The sequence below is a fragment of the Pleuronectes platessa genome, chromosome 3 (genome assembly GCF_947347685.1).
Source record: "Pleuronectes platessa chromosome 3, fPlePla1.1, whole genome shotgun sequence".
NCBI classification, from domain to species: domain Eukaryota; kingdom Metazoa; phylum Chordata; class Actinopteri; order Pleuronectiformes; family Pleuronectidae; genus Pleuronectes; species Pleuronectes platessa.
In genome coordinates, this window is record NC_070628.1 from 131812 (window position 1) to 152500 (window position 20689).

Genomic DNA, 20689 nt, shown 5'->3' on the forward strand with positions numbered 1-20689 from the left:
AGGGGTTAGAACCTAAAACGAAGAAGTGACCTGTGTTTTGTTCTTCATTTACCTGAGCGTGACAAACGCCTTTAGTGGCTGTTCACATCAAACCTGAATCCTCCTCAACTGAAGCTGTAAGCAGCGGTGAACACCTGGATGAGCCTGGGAAATGTTTTCAATGATGGGAGAAGAAGAACAACTTTCTTACCTTTACCTTTCGTGGCTTCCAAAGTTAGAAGTGAGAGAACTTTTTATCTGGGTTAACCAACCCAGCATTCATAGATGGCTCTTCCTTTGGCTGTGTACAGGTCCACCAGTTTCCAGTCTGTTTTATTTAAAAAGGTCCTGAGAGCCCGTCCAGATCTGGATTAAAACCTAGCTCCGGAAAGGGGTCGCTGTCATCAGGGGTTTCCGCTCCATCAGAGTATTCCTTCAGCATATTCACCTCCTCGTCCGTGAGTCTTTCAATCCATTCATTTAAAATGCGTTCTGCCTGACGCCTGGACCTCTGCCCGATGAGGGACGCCACCGCCGGGATGTTGGTTAGTCCAGGACCCGCTGCATCGACGATAGTCCTCAGGGTCACGGCTCCGGCGGTGCACAGCATGCTGGTGAGGCCTGGTGTGGAGCTGCTCTGGACATCCAGCCTGGCTCCGTTGATCAGCGGCTCCTCTAAAAGCCAGTGCAGAGAGTTTGTAGGTTCCAGCCTTTTCCATTTAAAAAGACTCCATGCCTTAAAAGGTGACTGATAAAAAGTAGATAATCCATACAGTTTAAAAAGCTTAAAATCCATTAAGAACAGTGGCATGTCTGAAACCAGCCCAGTTGTCCCCCTCAGGATGCTGCTCGTCACTTGTCTCCAAACAACATCCTGTGGACCTAAAAGATACTTCTGTAAAAACTGTAATCTAAAAGTGGATATTCTGCTTTGGATGTGCACCAACCCTTGCCCCCCCTCCTCCTTTAGTAAAAACATCACACACTGGGGCACCCAGCGTCACCTGTCCCAAAAGAAGTCTGTTAAAATGGCTTGTAATTTCTGTACTAAGCCTTTCGGTGGTTCCAGGCATGCCAGCCGATGCCACAGAGCAGAAGCTACCAGGTTGTTAATGATCATTGTTCTGCCTCTGTAGGATAATTGTGGTTTCAGGCATTTCCACTTGCTGAGCCTCCCTTGTATTTTATCAGCCACACCCTCCCAGTTCTTCTGGACCATGGACTCATTGCCTATGTAAACCCAGAGGTATTTGAGACCGTCTCTCCTCCACGTCAACCCCCCCGGCAGACTGGGTAGACCCCCTTCCCACCTTCCAACTGCCAGCGCTTCGCTTTTCCCCCAGTTCACTCTAGCAGCTGACATGGTTTTAAAATCAAGGACGAAATCACGTCCTCCTGGTTTTTTACAAAGACGATGATGTCGTCTGCATATGCTGATAAAATGTGGCTTTTTTAAAATCATTTAAAAATCAACCCTTCAATATTAGCTCTTATCTTATTTAGCATTGGTTCGATAGAAACATCCCTGAGAGCGAGCAGCCCTGTCTAACCCCCCTGTGCACTTTGAAAGGTGCACTCAGGCCTCCATTGATCTTCCCCATCTATCTAACCCATCCCCCTGTCCCTCCTTAAGCCTGAAACATGCTTCTGCGACTGCGTCTGCGTCTTTTCACGCCGCTGTGGCGCAAGACTCGTTGTCATTCATGCTTCCCCAACCGTTGCGCATCTTACAAAGCAATTCCGCGCCAGAACACTAGGCGGAGTAATGCTTTTTGTCGAAGACGACCTGAGAGACGCCTTCTTTCTTCTTCATCGATTGTTTATTTACATAGCTACTGCGGCTCCTTGTAGCCTTTTTCAAGCGGACAAATACGCCAGTCAGTGACGGGTTATACAAGTGGACATACTTTCGGATCTCTTCTGCCAAACGCTCTTCTATTTGGTCCATATTCATTCTTCTAAATCTCCCGTTGTTTCTGCCTGTATTATGGGGCATGAAACCGGAAATGCAGCTCCAGAAGGGATGTAGAGCAGACCAATCACAGCCTTGCGGGCTGAGTGAGCTTGCGGAGCTTTGCCGTAAATTTTAGTAAAGTGGGGCGACGCCCGTCAGCACGTAAGAAGGGATACATAAGCACGTAAGGGACCCGGAAGGGCTCTTGCGCTTACGGGCCCGTGAAAACGCAGAAGCATGTTTCAGGCTTGACTCCCCTGACGCTCCTGCTGAACCCCCCCTGTCCCCTCCGGTTGTTCCTGAGTGTCAGCTGTCTTATCTCTCTGAGGACACCCTTTAGCTTGGTGTCCTTCTTTTCCACAGCTGAAACACTTTGTGTTGTTTGAAGACACAAAAATCACATAATCAAACTCCTCCACCCTGATCTTGAACACCAGGTTCAGATCCTCAGTCCTGTTATTAAGAATCATAAACAGATGTCTTCTGTGGGACACCACGTGTTTTAACAGCGGGGACTTGTATCCTGAGGACACTTTCTTAACCTGAGACACGATCTTACTCTCATCCCTAATGAACGGGGGGACGTTGGACAGAGTCACTTTTACCGCCGGTGTGGCGAGAGGCAGAACAGACACAAACGTATCGTTCACTTCAATCCCGTTCGCCACCCAGTTGAAATCAACTGATAAAGAATCATAGCTAAATGTATTGATCTGCTGTCAGGCTGTTTATATTGAGACATATTGATCAGATGTAGAATTTCATTATGATCACAAACTTTTCCACTAAGTGGGTTAGGGTTTGTATAAAACGTCCTCGGGTCAGTTTTCTATTAAATATGTTTAATGGGGACATATTATATCCATTTTACCATAGTTGATATGGTTCCTTTGGGTCTTAATGAAATGTCTAACATATTTTTGTCAAAATACCACAAGGATCATTTAACACAGCACCTTTTTACCCTGTCTGAAATAGCCCTCCTCAGATTTACCTGTTTTGAGTGCCCCACCTCTTCTGCTGGTTTCCATTATGTCAAACTGGTGGTTTTGTTCTTGTACCTGCACCAAGGACGAGATGTTTCCACCAGTTTGTTTGAAGAGGAAAGAAAAGCTGAGTCATGATTCCAGTGAAGTCGGTGGAAGGATGTTTATTGAGCATTAAAGCAGAGACAAGTAGAAACAGAACTTTTCTCTCTGAGATGTTTTTCTTCTCGTTACATCTGGTTTGTCACAGAGGAAATGATCCATGTGTTTGACTCATAGACTGAATATAAAGGCTTTGACTGGGATGTGCTGCTGTTATACTGCAGCGCCACCTGTGGGTCAAAAGTAGAAAAGCCACCACCGCTCTGCACCTGATGCAGAAATGAAAACGTCCCATTTTTAAGTCCAGAGTTTTGATCTTTTGTGTCAAAGACAAAACTCTGATTTTAAACTCAAAGTGATTTCAATGTGTTGAACTTTGTGTTGAACTAAATCAATTTGTGACGTGAATCCAGGAACTTTAAGATCATAAACAAACATATACACAGAATGTGGTTCTACACACATGGAGACACACTGAGGGACAAAGGTGGACAATAATAAAGACAAACTTAAACACACTGTATGTGACTCTTTATAGAGGGTTTATATATTCTGCTTGTGTTGAATCATTTCAATAAACACATTCTTCATGTGAATAAACACAATCGGGGCAGGAAGGTTGCTGGTTTGAATCCGGTTCAGATGGGGTCTTCCTGTGTGGAGTCTGCATGTTCTCCCCGTGTTTTCTCCAGGTGCTCCGGCTTCATCTCACAAACACATGCAGATTAGGGGTTGTGTAGATTGGAGACTACACACAAGCTGCTGCTGCTTCAGCCTCTGGATCCTCAGGACACAGCTCAGCCTCCGTCCACACACACTGTCCTCTTCACACTGTCCTCTTCACACTGTCCTCCACCTGTTGAGAGAAGAAGACATCAGTGTCACAGAGACTCACTTCATCAGCTGTGAGTCAGTGATGCAGCTCATCCAGTAGAAAGAGCAGCAGGGACTTCAGTCCTGTTCAGAGGTGGAGCAGCTTCCTCTCTGCTTCATGTTCACGTGTTGGAATGAACACGCTAAGAGCTCAGTGTGTGTCCTCTGCATGTCAAAGTGCAGAGTGGACACCTGAGAGGTGGATTTACTGCTGTTACAGGTGAAGCCATGTTTCACTGTGTGTTGATGAACATCTGCTTCTGACAAACTGGGACCAGAGGAGACAGATGGACCTCAGCAGAGGTTCTGCTCTGTATAAAGAGCTCCTGGTTACCATGTGATGAGGAGAGGCTTCAGTCCCACTGATCTCAGAGCTGTGACAAAGATCCACCTGATCAGTTCTTCACTGATGAAGTGAGAGGACAAACTGTCTCAGATCAGATGAAGATGACACCGTCTCTGTCCCTCGTGTGAGGCTGTCAGCTGTGGTCCAGCTTGTGTAAGTTACAGCGCCCCCTGGTGGCATCTGGTCAAAATATATTACGTGACCACGACATAATAACGTGTGAACGAGATAAATAACTCGAGGCCACGAGATCTGAATCTGTTGTTTACTAACAAGACGAGTGGAAGACAAGAAGACACACACTGTCTCACTGTCTCTGAGGACACACACTGTCTCACTGTCTCTGAGGACACACACTGTCTCACTGCCTCTGAGGACACACACTGTGTCACTGTCTCTGAGGACACACACTGTCTCACTGACTCTGAGGACACACACTGTCTCACTGTCTCTGAGGACACACACTGTGTCACTGTCTCTGAGGACACACACTGTCTCACTGACTCTGAGGACACACACTGTCTCACTGTCTCTGAGGACACACACTGTCTCACTGCCTCTGAGGACACACACTGTGTCACTGTCTCTGAGGACACACACTGTCTCACTGACTCTGAGGACACACACTGTCTCACTGTCTCTGAGGACACACACTGTGTCACTGTCTCTGAGGACACACACTGTCTCACTGACTCTGAGGACACACACTGACTCTGAATACACACACTGTCTCTGAGGACACATTGACTCTGAGGACACACACTGTCTCACTGTCTCTGAGGACACACACTGTCTCTGAGGACATGCACTGTCTCACTGTCTCTGAGGACACACACTGACTCTGAATACACACACTGACTCTGAGGACACACACTGTCTCACTGTCTCTGAGGACACACACTGTCTCTGAGGACATGCACTGTCTCACTGTCTCTGAGGACACACACTGTCTCACTGTCTCTGAGGACACACACTGACTCTGAGGACACACACTGTCTCACTGACTCTGAGAACACACACTGTCTCACTGTCTCTGAGGACACACACTGTCTCTGAGGACATGCACTGTCTCACTGTCTCTGAGAACACACAATGTCTCACTGTCTCTGAGGACACACACTGTCTCAATGTCTCTGAGGACACACTGTCTGTGAGGACAGACACTGTCTCACTGTCTCTGAGGACACACACTGTCTCTGAGGACACACTGTCTGTGAGGACAGACACTGTCTCACTGTCTCTGAGGACACACTGTCTCTGAGGACCCACACTGTCTCACTGACTCTGAGGACACACACTGTCTCACTGTCTCTGAGGACACACACTGTCTCTGAGGACACACACATGGACCTGTCTCCAGGAAGCTGAGGTCTTCTGGTGTTTTGGGGACAGGATGAGTCTGGAGACATTGAGATGTTCTGGGTGAGTTAGAGATCAACTGAACCAACCAGACGTTGATTTAAACTTCCCTTATCCGTCCCTTTAAGGAGAGTGTGCACCACACAACAGTGTAGAGTCACTGTGGTCAGTGGGCGGAGCTTCTATACTGGTTGATCTCCAACTTAACCTGGAGCAGGTTAGCTGTCATCAGAAGTTACCATGGTGATTGACCTGGTTAAGAAGTGGACGAGCTTCGTAGAACTGAAAAAACTAAACCTGAAGTTAACCTGATAACCACAAATCCTGCTTGGTAGCACAGACCCTGGATCTGTGATACTGACTGTGTTTAGTAACATACTGATGAAAGCAGCGTGGACTGACTCCAACCATCTACTGACCTCAGAGTCTCCAGTCCACAGGTTGGACTCTGCTGTAGATCAAGAAGCTCCTTCACTCCTGAGTCCTGCAGGTTGTTGTCTCTCAGATCCAGTTCTCTCAGATGAGAGGGGTTTGACCTCAGAGCTGAAGCCAGAGAAGAACAGCTGATCTCTGACAGTCTGCAGCTCTCCAACCTGGATAAAGAATAAAACTTAACTGTAAATTAAACTGAGTTCATGTGTGAAAATAACAGACACATATTCATGTCAGCACAGACTCACAACATGGAAGATAAATATGAAATCAGACATGTTGGACTAAAAACTGATCCTGATTCAGTACAAATAGATTATTTGGACCCGGTCTCTGTCCTGCAGATCAGTTTAGGAAATCCAGAACTAAACTCAGTGTTTTAACAAGTAGCTGAATATTTAAAATGTCACAAATCAATTAATGAATGGATTCAAGTTATGTGTGAAGAGAAATTGAATGAGATGAATTGTGTATAAATGCTGTTTTATAGATATGAGATCTAAAAAAAGTCAGTCAGTGAACTGACCTCAGAGTCTCCAGTCGACAGGTTGGACTCTGTAGAAAACCACACAGCTCCTTCACTCCTGAGTCCTTCAGGTTGTTGTAGCTCAGATCCAGTTCTCTCAGATGAGAGGGGTTTGACCTCAGAGCTGAAGCCAGAGAAGAACAGCTGATCTCTGACAGTCTGCAGAGACTCAACCTGGATAAAGAAATATGAATATTAGAATGTGTCCTCCTGTTGTTGTGGATCGTCATCATGTCAACACAGACTCTCAACATGCTGCTGACCTCAGTCCAGTCTGTGACCTGAAGATAAATATCAGATCAGACATGTTGGACCATTGTTTCATTCATCAGCTTCTTCTCTGTGTGTTGGTCACTGAGCAGGTTTGTGTAATTAAACACTGTTTAAAGTAGGGATGGCTCCTGATGTCACTTCCTGTTTGTTTCTATACTTATCAACTGTCCCACGTGTTTCAATAAGAATGTGTCTTATTTTGAAAACCTGAGGAGGACGAGTGCTCGGCCTCAGTCCACATGTTATTTACTGACACTTTCTTAGTGATCAGGAGCAGGTGAGTGCAGGTGAATGGAGTTGATGAGGTGGACGTGACTGACAGGCTGGGTGAGTGACAGATGACTGATGGACAGTGAGCAGAGCAGAACTGAGACAATTTAAATAAATAATGACCCAATAAGAAAGAAAGTCTGAAAAGTGAAGAAGGATTTAAGGACCCCAGAGTCTCCAGTCGACAGTTTGGACTCTCCAGTCCAGAACACAGCAGCTTCACTCCTGAATCCTGCAGGTTGTTGTGGCTCATATCCAGTTCTCTCAGATGTGAGGGGTCTGACTTCAGAGCTGAGGCCACGACTTCACAGTGAGTCTCTGAGAGTCCACAAAGACTGAGTCTGTAATTAAAGAAAATATCAAATCTGTGAGAATTAAATCAGAAAACACAACATTCATACAAAACGTGATCATGTGACCCTCACCCTGGTAAATCTCCTCTTTGTTAAAAACTCCTCAAGAGAATCCTTTCAGATTTGGTTCAAGCGTTCATTCAGACTAACAGAGGAACTCGGTAGATTCAGGGGGTCAGAGGTCAAAGGTCAAGGTCACACAACATGTTCATGGCCTCTTGAACATGATATCTCAAGTCTGTCTTCAAGGTCAAAGGTCACAGTGACCTCATGTTGTTGTGAAGTCAACATGTCAGGAACCTGGAGGGACGGACACTGCACTGGTTGGTGGTGGAGGACAAACGCAGAGTGGGAACTCTGGTTTGACAAGAAAGAAGAAGAAACTATATTTCCTGCTTCTTCAGTTTCAAGGAACCGTCAGTGATTCAGTGATCGTCTCCTCACTCTGTGCTGTTTGATCATATATATACTCTGTATATATATATACAGTCCCTGACAAAAGTCTTGTCACTTATCCATTTTGTAGAAACAACAGCTTATAACCTGACTTTTAATTAATCCATTGGTTTTAGAAATGATAAATTTAGAAAAAAATTGCTTGCCTGAAGAAAGATTGATTATTTAATGAACACAGAAAGGTCAGATTTTGACAAGACAAAAGTTTTGTCGCCTACAGAGAGTAATGTGAAAATTGAACAAATAATTTTCTTCAAATACAAAAACATGTTGCATAACATCAGTGAATTAAGTAGTGGTGCTGTGAGATCCATATTTAATATCTTAAGCTTGAAGGACTGCATCCATGCGGTTCAACAATGATTCATACAATTTATTGATGAAGTCATCAGGAACAGCAGAGAAAGCAGTGTTACCTGCCTCCCAGAGTTCATCAGGATTCTTTGGTTTCCTCCTCCATGCTTCCTCTTTCATTCTACCCCAGACATGCTCAATGATGCTCATGTCTGGTGACTGGGCTGGCCAGTCCTGGAGCACCTGGATCTTCTTCACCTTGAGGAACTTTGATGTAGAGATGGAAGTATGCGATGGAGCAGCATCCTGCTGTAAAATCTGACTCCTCTTATGGTTGAATGTAAGAGGTAGCTAATACTTCTTGATATTTTAGGCTATTGATATTTCCTTCCAACCTTCAAATCTCTCGCACACCCCCATACTGGATGTAACCACCAAACTGTTTTCTGGGTGAATCTCGGATCCATGCGGGCTCCAGTAGGTCTCCTGCTATATTTGCGGCGGCTGTGATGTAATTCAACCGAAGATTCATCTGAGAAATTCACCTTCTGCCACTTTTCCAGCGTCCGTCCTTTTAGCAGGCTGTGGGCCTTGGAAAATAACACACGTTTTTTAATTGCCTTTTGTTTAGTGCTGGTTTCTGGTCACTGATTCGACCATGGAGGCCATTTCGAGACAGACTTCTACAAACTGTCCTGGTTGACACAGGGACTTGAGGTGACCAGGCCTGCAGTGGAAACGGGGCTGGCCTTGGATTTTCCAGCCAACAAACGGTCCTCCCGAGCAGTTGTCTTGTGGGGTCTGCCGGACCTGGGCTTGTCAAAAACATCTCCAGTCTCTTCAGATCTCTTTCTTATTCTTTGTACTTGACGCTGAGACACATTGAAGGTGTCGGCCACCTCAGCAGTGGATCTGGTCTTCAGCCTCTTGATAATCTTTGGTCTCAGGGTGAATCTTGGGCATGTTGTCAGAGGTCACGTTGCAGTTGATGTGAAGGTCTGGTGTGCTGGGGTTCTTTTTAAACACACCCACTAATTGATTGATCAATGATTGATCACAGGTGAGGCTGTAATCTAGGACTGGGTGCATCATATGACAAGGTGACAAGACTTTTGTCTTTGCAGAAACTGACTCAGTGGATTTTACCAAGCTGTGAACGTTAGAACGATTTTCAGCAGTTTCGTTTGGCACCAAATCATTATTTCATTGTTGGGATTGAAATTAGCAATTTCTTGTAAAAAAAAATGATTAAAAATATATTTGAGGGGCACTTAAGGTCAACTTGTACCAAAGTGACAAGACTTTAGTCAGGGACTGTATATATATATACAGTATATACAGTAACCTCCCTTGCAGCCCACATGGTCGTGTGTCTGAACCCTCAAACTCCAGCACAGTGATCACATCTGATATAGTTGTTCTCATATGTACATGAGAACAATGACAATGTATATGGACATAATAATAATAACTTTATTACATACACACAAACACACACTCACACTCACACACACACACACACACACTCACACACACACACACACACTCACACACTCACACACTCACACTCACACACTCACACTCACACTCACACACACTCACACACTCACACACACACACACTCTCACACACACACACACACACACACACACACACACACACACAGACACACACTCTGATTGAACATGTTATTGATCATGTCTGGACTCACACAGCCTTCCTGCAGTTCCTCACAGCTGGGATCAGTCTCTGTCGACCCTGGTATGTTGTGTTGAACTTCTTCAGGTCCAACTCATCCAGAACCTCCTCTGACATCTGCAGCATGTAGGCCAGAGCTGAGCAGTGGATCCCAGAGAGTCTCTCCTCTGATCTGTTCTCTGACGTCAGGAACTGTTTCATCTGCTGATGAACTGAGTGGTCGTTCATCTCAGTCAGACAGTGGAAGATGTTGATGCTTCTGTCAGGAGAAATGTCACCACTCTTCATCTCCTTCAGGTTGTTGATGACTCTCTGGATGATCTTTGGATTGTTCTCTGTCCGACCCAGCAGGCCTCCTAAGACTCTCTGGTTGGACTCCAGACTGAGGCCGTGAAGGAAGCGAACAAACAGGTCCAGATGACCATTTGGACTGGTGAGGGATTTCTCCATGGTTCTCTTCAGGAGGTCTTCCAGGGAGAAGATACTGCCTGTGTTCCCATATGTTCCCAAGAACTTGTTGAGTTCTTCTGTGTTCCACTTGGTGTAACAGTGGAACATGTAGACTGCAGCCAGAAACTCCTGAACGCTCAGATGAACAAAGCAGTAGACTGATTTCTGGAAGATCACACACTCTCTTCTGAAGATCTCAGTACAAACTCCTGAGTACACCGAGGCCTCTGTGACATTAAGACCACACCGCTCCAGGTCTTCTTGGTAGAACATGATGTTTCCTTCCTCCAGATGTTGAAGGGCCAGCCTCCCCAGCTTCAGGAGAACGTCCCTGTCAGCCTCCGTCAGCTGCTGTGGACTCGTCTCATGTCCCTCACCGTACTTGTTGTTCTTCCTCTTTGTCTGAACCAGCAGGAAGTGTGAGTACAGCTCAGTCAGGGTCTTGGGCAGCTCTCCTCTCTGGTCTGTGGTCAACATGTGCTCCAGAACTGTAGCACTGATCCAGCAGAAGACTGGGATTTGACACATGATGTGGAGGCTCCTGGACGTCTTGATGTGTGAGATGATTCTGCTGCACAGCTCTTCATCACTGAATCTCCTCCTGAAGTACTCCTCCTTCTGGGCGTCAGTGAAGCCTCGTACTTCTGTGACCCTGTCAACACATGCAGGAGGGATCTGATTGGCCGCCGCAGGTCTGGAGGTTATCCAGACGAGAGCCGAGGGAAGCAGATTCCCCCGGATGAGGTTTGTCAGCAGCACTTTGACTGATGACCTCTGTGTGACCTCAGACACAAGCTCCCTGTGGTTGAAGTCCAGAGAAGGTCTGCTTTCATCCAGGCCGTCAAAGATGAACAAAGGTTTACAGACAGCGAGCGTCTCTGCCGTGAGCTTCTGTAACGCTGGATGGAAAACATGGAGCAGCGTGAGAAGACTGTGCTGCTGGTCCTTCACCAGGTTCAGCTCCCTGAACGAAAGCACAGCCAGCAGACCCACATCCTGGTTCTCTAAACCCTCTGCCCAGTCCAGAGTGAACTTCTGCACCGAGAAGGTTTTTCCAACGCCAGCGACGCCGTTGGTCAGGACGACTCTGATGCTGCTCTGCTGGTCAGTGGAGGCTTTAAAGATGTCGTGGACCTTGATGGGAGTGTCCTGGAGGATCTTCTTCTTGGAAGCCGTCTCAAGCTGCCTCACCTCATGTTGAGTATTAACCTCTTCACTCTGTCCCTCTGTGATGTGGAGCTCAGTGTAGATCCTGTTGAGGAGGGTTCTACTTCCTGTTTCATCACTTCCTTCAGTCACATGTTCACATCTCCTCCTCACACTGAGCTTATGTTCATCTGAAACCTCCTGCAGACCACGATCTGCTGAAAGACAAGAAACAATGTGAGAGACAGAGAATCTGAGAATCTGCTGATTGTTTTCATCAGATACAGAAAAACTACAGAAAATAAAAGCTTTTTAACTTTGTGCTTTTCTAACGATGTTAAATGTTGATGCTGTATGAAGGAACAAAATAAAACCACATGTGCTGTTGTCAGAAGTGAAGACATCAGCAGACACATGTACAGTGCTGCTCTGACCGGCTGTCTGACCTCCAGCTCCTGTTCTGGATCTTTGTCCACACTGGGGACAGGAGGAGTGTCCTGAAGAGCCAGACTGGTCCCAGTATGAGGTGATGCACTGTCTGCAGAACCAGTGTCCACAGCTGGTGGAGACTGGATCCTTCAGGACGTCCTGACACGAAGCACAGCAGGACGACTGCTCCTCCTCAGAAACATGACTCCTCTTCCTCTCCCTGTGAAGACATGTCCTGATAACTCACATGTCACAGTCACAGGTTGTCATCACTTCTGTCAAGGAGGTTTTGTTTTCACCCAGTATGTTTGTGTGTTGGTTGGTTCGTTAGTGGGATTATAAAAAATGACAGATTACCAGTAAACTTGGTCGAAGGTTGTGGTCTGTGAACCAGATCGGGGTGGGGGGGGGGGGGTCCTCTTTCACAGACATGTTCAGAGGACTGATGTTTACCAGTGTGTGGAATTTGGTGCAGATCCAAATCCAAATGAGTCTCTAGTGGATTTCAAAGTGGTTTCATAAGGAGCGTGTTGGTTCTTGGTGGAGGTCTGAGCTCTTTGAGTGATTCTGAGAGATTAGTCACCAACTTCAATGAAGCTGTGTCCTAATGCAGGGGCCACACTAGAGGAAACTAGATCCTCTTCAGAGCAGGTCCCAGTAGAAACAGTCTCTTACTCTGTGTGTGAGGGTCCAGGTTCTTTACTGAAGAGTAGAGGCTGTCCCATGGACCAGTCACTCTTCAGAGACAGACAGCTGGACCCTGGAGACTCTGCTCTCGGTCTGTGGTCCTGACCTCTGCAAACACAAACATGTTTTTATTCAGAACACATCATTCACTGGTTCATTCTGTGAGGATTCAGTTTGGAGCTTCACATGTTTGTAGCAGGTCTCTTACTTTGTGGTTGAGGGTCCAACTTGCTCTGAAGTGTCCTCGTCCATGTTGCACCGGCTGCGGCTCAGTTGTGGTTCAGGCCACGCTGCTCTTCTAGATATTCAAGGTCTGGTCTATTTCCTCTGGTTCTGCGCTCAGTTTACAGCAGAACACAGTGAAATGATCTTTCACACCAGTTTCAATGTTTATCTGTTGAACACTTCCTGTAGCCTACCCATTTCAAAATAAAAGCACTGCAGCCTTTCTGTCGACTGAATCAATTAATTTACTTTTAAATGTTTTATTGTGAAAAAGATGCAGGGCTTCATAGTTTGTAGTACTGGTATTTATTTGAGTACACATGAATACTTATATACAAGGAAATACAGTGATCACATCAGAAACCTCAGGAAGGACAAGAGTCTCTCTCTCTCTCTCTCTCTCCCCTGACATATGACCTCCATTATTTTTGGATATTCCAGCCAGTTTCAACCATTTCATTGAGAACATTATTAAATTAATAATATCAATATATGTTTTAGGGTACTAGCCAATAAGGGTGTACTATTCTAAACGTACAATAATAAAGTTCCTTTTCATGTAATATTGGTTTATGTCATTTGTAAATCCACCAATAAACCTGCAGAGCCACAAACAAACGTTGAATATTAAAGTGTTTTTGCAACTTGAGCATTTCCTGATCTCCACTCAAACCAATCAACTACATTAAAGTTAATGAATACAAGCTTGTAAAAGTTCATGTGTCCTTCAACCCCCGGCCACTAAGAGAAGAAACTCAACATCTAGAATCATGTTCACGTCATAAAGGCTGGAAATGAATTACAGAACTTTATAGACAGTAACACTGAGAGCACATCAGTCACAGCTGGAAGCAGCACTCTGTGTCTCCACTCAGTTCTATGGCTTTGTGCCCAAATGAAGGTCAAACACAAGCAACAACTTTATATTCACTTTAAAACTCACACAAAACCTGTATGAAGTGTGTGTGTGTGTGTGTGTGTGTGTGTGTGTGTGTGTGTGTGTGTGTGTGTGTGTGTGTGTGTGTACCTGGCTCTGCAGGTTGATGTTCCTCACACCTCAGCCAGTGAGTCCAGAGCTTTACTGGGATCCACAGTGAAGACTCTCCACTGGTTGGTGACCACTGCTGTAACTTTTGATTGTGAAAACACGTTGTGTTATTAAACACTTGATGAACAGATGAAGATAAAAAGTGAAGCTGTGAGTTAACTCTGTTAATTAGTCCTTTGAAGTCTCTTTGATCAAGACCTGCTGTTCACAACTGTCTCTGGATCCAGTGAAAAACACTGACTGTAAAATAATATGAATGAATAATATAAATGTAGCTGAACACTCACCAGCCTCAGACTTCACGTCTCCTCCGTCTGCTCCTTGAAGTGAGAACCAGTCTGAACACTTTCACTTTCACTGGAGGCTCCTCCCCCTCTGCAGTTACTGGAATTCACGTGACTCTTTGTGTGCGTGTGTGTGTGTGTGTTTGTTTGTGTTCTAAAATTAAAACTGCTGTTTATAACTTAACTCATGAAATAGTTTTTACAGACATTTATAATAACAATATATATGAATGAATATATATAATATATTCATTCATATATATGTATAATATATTCATTCATATATATTGTTATTAACTGTAACAGCATCATGTGAACTCGATGAAGACGTGTTTCCTTGAGATCGGTCTGATTCGTCAATAGTTTGTTAACATGTGGAAAACTCCCAAACGGCCCAACTCCATCAAATGAAGCCTGAGCTCAAACCCATGTTTCCTCCTGTGAGTTGAAGGTTGTTATATTTGGTGTTGGAGCTGAATGTGTGACTCCATCTGCAGAACTCTGCCACGTCAGGTCACATTCATACAGTCCAGTCACAGTGTGGTTTATAGATCTACAGAAATACAGCTGCATTGTGATGCATCATTTGACCGTTGTGTATTTCAATAACTGATGAGATTTGCATCCCAACAGTAACAGTGTTTGACCACAAGGTGTCAGCAAAGAGCCAGAGTACCTGGCTGCAGACAACATGGTTTTCCCATTAAGTCTAAACTGGATTCACTGGAATTCCACCATAGAAACGACTTTCTATGAAAACAAGAAACAAAACTGATGTGAGTGTAAATTCTATTTCACAGAAACTTGACCAAAGCCTTGATCATCTTTTCATTGGATTTATTTCACATGTAAGTTTTCATTTAGTGTTTTATTCACATACAGTATAAAACAAGTTGATGTCAAAGCAGACGTTACCGGAGCATCCGAGCACGGACTCACAAACAGCTTCCTCCCCCAGGCCAATAGGCTTTTGAATCAGCAACACTGACCTCTGAACAGTCTCCATGTACATTCTGCTTCATATTATTTAATTTAATATTCCCACACCCTTTCACCTGGTAAACTGCTGCTTCATTTTGCTATGTTATATGTTATATGTTATATACTATATGTTAAAGACTAAATGCTGCAGCACGTGTCCTGAAGACAACCAGGAACAGAGACCACATGTCTCCTGTGTTAGCTTCACTACACTGACTCCTCCTCACCTACATCAATAATATGGCAGCATCAAACCTCAAAGAGCTGCTCGTACCTTATCACCACTAGAGCCCTGAGCTCCCAGAACTCAGGCTGTTGTCCCTAAAGTCTCTAGAGGAGGAGGAGGAGGAGGAGGAGGAAGAGCCAGAGCTTCAGCATCCAGCTCCTCTCCTGTGGAATCATCTCAGCTTCAGTTCAGGAGGCAGACTCCATCTGTACGTTGAGGATTCAAACCTTCCTTTAAGATAAAGCTTCTAGTTAGACCTGCTCCAGGTTCGTCTTAGACCTGATCTCAGTTCTGCTGCTGCAGGTCTAGAAGGTCGGGGTCACATGACACACAGAGCTTCTTTTTCCAGCTTCTCCTCCCTCTTCTCCATCCTTATCACATCAAAGGTATTAGTATCTTATCAATACATGTGACTGACTGGACTTCTTCTCCGGAGTCCCTTTGCCTCCTGGTCCACATCCTGGATCATGAAGGAGGAACGAGAACCAGAGATCGTGATACTAATGGTGGATCCTGATCGTGGTCTGATTACAATGAGACATATTGTGAGGGCAAATCAACTTTGATTGATTGATTTGACATTCACATGAATCAGTTACTTTTTATTACAGGGCACATTGATTTGTTATAAAGTTATTGATCTCTGATCGTTTCCTACTGATCCTGAATCAGTTTGTGTTGAACAGCTTCAGTATTTGTCCTGCAGCTCCGTCTACTGTTCACTGCACCACACTGCTTTCAAATATATTGTAGGTGCTTTTATTGAAATAAAATACAGAAACTACACAATTCATTCAAGTCACTTCTTATAACAAAAGGACAAAACGTCTTTTGTATACATTGAATACATTTTCAGATCTTTGTGTGAACCCGGCGGGAGCAGAGTTCCCACACTGCTTCTTCTTCATCTGTGAAAAACTCTTCATGCCTGAAAACAGCTGAAATTATTTTGTCAAACTAAAGTTTGTTGAAACCACAGTTGTTGAAACTGCAGCTGCCCCTGCAGGCAGAGACGAGTCATTACAGGCTGCAGCCGACAGGCTTTAACCCGAACCCTTTCACGAGGACTTGGCGTTCTGCGGCGGCAGCTTCCTGCGATCCTTCCCCGCGTTCCTCTTCCTCTTCTTACTCAGGAAGTTCTGCAGTTTCCCAGTCTTCTTCAGCTCCTGGTACTTCTCCGCCAGCTGCAGCTTCTTCTTCTCCGCTGAGAAAACCAGAGGAGGTGAGTTTAGTTTCACAGTAAAAACATCAAGTCTCAAAATGTGACACGAGAAATATTCAAATAAAAGTGATTTATAAAAAATGAATTACAGTTCTTAAGGAAGAAGGGTTGAGCGCCCTGATTGGCTCGCTCTCTCTGCTGCCTCTTGAACTGCAGCTCTCTCTCTCTCTGCTGCTCTCTGCTCTTCCTCGCCCGCTCCTGGTTCTCCTGCAGGTCAAAGGTCACAGGCTCTTGTATTGTTCTGATTCGATGGCAGCAGGTGTGATGCAGTGGGATGCTGTGAGACTCACCATCCTCTTCAGGAGGAACTGAAGTTTCTCCTTCTTCTCTTCACTCATCTTCTTCCTCTTCAGCTGCTTCTGGACGACCTGCAGAAAAACACCAGGAGGTTTCATCTTCAGTCCAATGGCGTCCACACCGTTCATCTGAGACTGAAGAGCTGGCTCCTCACCTCTTTCTCTCTCTCTTTGATGTTGTCGATGAACTTGTACGTCTTCTCAAAGATCTCCGGCTTGTATTCTCCCGACAAGTCGTCAAATCGAGGATCTCTCAGCGTCTGAAGAAGAAGAAGAGACACCATCGTTTAAACCGAGCTTTGAAAACACAGACTCACTCCACACTTCCTCCACCCACCGGTTTCCTGACGGCCACGACCTGACGGAGAAACGGCGCCGGCCTCTTGGCTGAAATCTCCATTGGTCTGAAATCACACACATGAAAACCACATGAACATCTGGTGGAGGGTTGAAGAGCAGAGAGGTCAGGGTCAGCCTGACCCATCACAGCAGAACCTCACGGGTCACCTGTTCTTGTTCAGTCGTCTCTTCTCGCCGCTCTTCGGTTTCTCTCTGTTTCCACAAGTGACCTCGTTGTAAACTTTGGTCCCGACTTTGTTCTGCAGCTTCATGACGTCTTCAAAGGACATGTGGGACAATTCTGAAGGACGAGTGTAAAGTTCATCATCTGTATAGACACTCACTGGTCTTCTTTATATAGTCATTGAAAAACAAACCTTTTTTAATATCCTCTCTTGTCTGGATTTTACTGCCACCAACATCATCTGCTTCTGCTTCTTCTTCATCATCATCATCCTCCTCATCTTCATCACCTCCGTCAGACTCCTCCTCTTCTTCTGTCCCCTCATCACTGACTTCCTCCTCGTCCTCTCCTCTGTTGTGTCTCTGTTCTTCCTCAGTCTCTCCTCTTCCTCGTCTCTCAGAGAGCAGAGTGAAGTTCTTCTCCTCATCAGAACTATCATCATCACCGCTCCTCATCTTCCTCGTCTGCTTTGAGTCCGCTGGCTCCTCCCACCGCGGCTGCTTTCCCTCCATCTTGTTCTGTGTCTCAGCTGTGGGAAGACAAAGGGTCACGTACAGGTAGACTCCGCCCACCCAGGTGATGACGAGTGATGTCAACTTCCTTTGTCTCTAACGGATCAGAAGAAACACCAAACACATGGAGCGTGAGTCTGAGATTTTCAAAATAAAATCGTTACAACTTTACTTTCTATAGAACAGATCTGGGATCAGGGATCCGGGGTACTGAGATCAGCAGAGAAGAAGACCGCAGCGCCATGTTTGATTCTCATGATAGAAAATGTTTGATGGAACCAGTAAGTTCATGGAAGAGGAGCTGCTGGTTCGTCTCTCGGGTTTGAGTTGGATCAAGAACCAGCAGCTGAATCCACACGATCACTTCCGGTTTCACCATGAGTAGATCTTCATCACGCTGCTCCTCTTCACTGCAGCGGCCGGACACTCAGTCACGTGACTATCGATCTTCATACTCGTGGCTGCAGCTAACAACATTAGCATCGGCTGCAGCTAACAACATTAGCAGCATTAGCATCGGCTGCAGCTAACAACATTAGCAGCATTAGCATCGGCCGCTGTTCCCCAGCTTGTTCCCTCGAGACTCACGTTCTATCGCGATCATCACGGAGCCGGTTAGCGCAGATTCAGATTCAGAGATTCTCTGATAAATGATCACGTGTCTTCAACTTTCTCCTGTAAATCAAATCACGTTAATGGACAGATTCTCTGCTCAGAGCCGAGGAATCGAACTCACGGCAACACACCCGCTCGTCCACTGTTGATATAAAGAGAGAAACATCTGGATCTACCTGAGTTTAAGATGCAGCTGTTAAACGTCCTGTTTGTGCGCAGCCATTACACACGTGTCACCGCAGTGGCGTCAATCACCACTTCCGGTTTCAAAATAAAAGTGTCAATGGATTTTTCGAGGTTTTGAGTTGAAACCAGGATATGACGTTACATCGTGTAGAGACACCGGTTCATTATCTTTCTGTTGTATTCGTACATACGGATACTTTTCTACACTGTTTTATTTAATAAAAGATTCACTTCCTCTGTGGAACAGACAGTGCTGCCCCCTGCTGGTCAGACCCCCGGCATGTCCACAGTAATACAAGTATATGCTTTTATCTCCTCTAATAAATAAACCAACAATGTCAAAGTTTCAAAAGGGGGTCCGGAGGCGCCTACTTGGTCCCACGCTATGTCTACATGATGAGACGAGTCCAAACACAAGCAGTCCTGATGGAGAAGTGTCCCCTTATAGAGGTGTCCCCTTAAAGAAGTGTCCCCTTATCAAAACATCCTCTTAAAGAAATGTCCTCTTGAAGAATCGTCCCCTTATAGATGTGTGACCTTATAAAAGCGTCCTGTTGAAGAAGTTTCCTCTTGAAGAAACGAGACGAGGAGGATGGGGAGTTCTGCAGCAGATTGTGTGGTCCCCACAGATCGAGGAGAACTGGGCAGGGTCAAAGGTCAATGTAGGGGTCGCAGTAAAAATGTAGCTGATTTACTTTGTATGAAATCAACTGATAAATAAAAACTATTTGAGGATTAGTGTTTAATGTCTTCACACTTTATTTTTTAATTATATTTCATATGAAATAATTATTTTAGATCCTAAGTTTGTTCATCAAATATTCATTCACCCACATATTGAGCATCTGTTAGTTGTTAAACCACAAAACAAACTGCATCATCGCTTGTTTCCTGTTTCTGCTGCAGATCCATAAGAGTCCAGGTGAATTACAGCCGACATTCATTCTAAAGAAAAGTGTCTGAGTCTATGTTTTATGGAAATGATCATCATCATTAAGTATTCCATTCATAAAATAACTTGTATTAATAGACTAAGCATCATACTTCATATTTTAACTGTTCATACAGATACATTTTTAAATGATAATAATCGCTCAATAAATTAAATAAGTAGACGCACCGAGCTTTAACCTGAACATGATTCTATCAGTTGTGGCTTCATTTTAATTATTTATTATTATTATTCATTATTATGAGAGCCATCAAGTCGTTCCTCTTTAATCACAGTCTGTGGTCTATGTAGTGTCTTGTAGAGGCGCCTGCAATACCGCCACCTGTTGGACTGGAAAGGAACAGTTGGTCGCAGCCTCAGTGTCCCCTCTCTGTAGGGTTTATAAGACAAGTGGGTCCCCACGAAGACGGAAAGACAGGTACACACACTAACGGAGGAGGGGGAGGGGTTTATTCTCGTTGCTAGGAGACCCGGGTGAACAGCTCTGTCAAGTCAGCTTTGTTTAAAGAGAAAAGGTTAAATCCGCCTTTCAGAGTAAAAGCATGTCAAGCCTAATCACTCAGTGGACAGAAGAACTGAAGGTTATGGAAACGTGTTCCGATCAAAGTGTAAATATCAGTTTAGATGTTCGCTCCAGGTTCAAACGCTTCAGTGATGACGTCTCAATGTTCTTCTTCTGAGGTGACGGCCGAGGCTGGAGGACTTCTGTCCTTCAGGTGTCCCCCCCCCCACATTCCTGTCAACGCAGTATCTCAACGCCTTGAGAGGGTTTGGACTCATAAAGGCCCTGATTGACTTCTGGTGGCCAAAGGTCACTGAGACATTATACAAATAAAAATGGATAGATTTATCCTTGTGAATATGATATCTCTAGAACGCCTTCACTGAATCCTTTCCAAAAAATTATAAATCACATCATTCTAATTTTGCTCAGAGGCAAATCAAAGAAACAGACACATTTCATTATGGTGTGGTATGTTTTAGTTTGATTTTATTCGATTTTTCT

At 44.9% G+C, this 20689-nt stretch overlaps 2 protein-coding genes across 10 annotated transcripts; both read right to left on the minus strand.

Annotated features, from left to right (window-relative positions):
* Positions 1–3057: 3057 nt before the first annotated feature.
* Positions 3058–14265, minus strand: LOC128436900 (NACHT, LRR and PYD domains-containing protein 12-like). Of its 8 annotated transcripts, none has more exons than XM_053418815.1 (10): positions 14174–14265; positions 13866–13962; positions 12822–12946; positions 12602–12721; positions 11944–12146; positions 9915–11715; positions 7268–7441; positions 6558–6731; positions 6019–6192; positions 3058–3877 (listed from the first exon to the last, which is right to left on the minus strand). In XM_053418815.1, exons 3-10 carry the CDS (start codon positions 12863–12865, stop codon positions 3862–3864), a joined length of 2706 nt encoding a protein of 901 aa, XP_053274790.1. In that variant the 5' UTR covers positions 12866–12946; positions 13866–13962; positions 14174–14265; the 3' UTR covers positions 3058–3861. The 8 variants fall into 8 exon arrangements, 6 of the variants coding, with proteins under 6 accessions (XP_053274790.1, XP_053274792.1, XP_053274789.1 ...); XM_053418817.1 differs by having other exon boundaries at positions 9915–11712; positions 13866–13968; positions 14174–14254; XM_053418814.1 differs by having other exon boundaries at positions 13866–13968; positions 14174–14254.
* Positions 14266–16120: 1855 nt separating this feature from the next.
* rrp36 (ribosomal RNA processing 36) lies at positions 16121–18872 on the minus strand. Of its 2 annotated transcripts, none has more exons than XM_053418347.1 (8): positions 18722–18872; positions 17612–17947; positions 17403–17535; positions 17233–17299; positions 17051–17155; positions 16890–16967; positions 16689–16806; positions 16121–16581 (listed from the first exon to the last, which is right to left on the minus strand). In XM_053418347.1, exons 2-8 carry the CDS (start codon positions 17928–17930, stop codon positions 16436–16438), a joined length of 966 nt encoding a protein of 321 aa, XP_053274322.1. In that variant the 5' UTR covers positions 17931–17947; positions 18722–18872; the 3' UTR covers positions 16121–16435. The 2 variants fall into 2 exon arrangements, with proteins under 2 accessions (XP_053274322.1, XP_053274321.1); XM_053418346.1 differs by having other exon boundaries at positions 17612–18026; positions 18722–18869.
* Positions 18873–20689: the final 1817 nt, after the last annotated feature.

Coding starts and splice junctions, on each gene's coding strand:
- LOC128436900 (XM_053418815.1), bottom strand. CDS start 12,865: ATGGACGAGGACACTTCAGAGCAAGTTGGACCCTCAACCACAAA. Junction 12,147..12,601: donor CCTGGACCCTCACACACAGA/GTAAGAGACTGT, acceptor ATGTCTTCACAG/GGAGAGGAAGAGGAGTCATG. Junction 7,442..9,914: donor AGGAACTGCAGGAAGGCTGT/GTGAGTCCAGAC, acceptor CTTTAATTACAG/ACTCAGTCTTTGTGGACTCT.
- rrp36 (XM_053418347.1), bottom strand. CDS start 17,930: ATGGAGGGAAAGCAGCCGCGGTGGGAGGAGCCAGCGGACTCAAAGCAG. Junction 16,968..17,050: donor TCAAAGAGAGAGAGAAAGAG/GTGAGGAGCCAG, acceptor GTTTTTCTGCAG/GTCGTCCAGAAGCAGCTGAA. Junction 16,582..16,688: donor ACCCTTCTTCCTTAAGAACT/GTAATTCATTTT, acceptor TGGTTTTCTCAG/CGGAGAAGAAGAAGCTGCAG.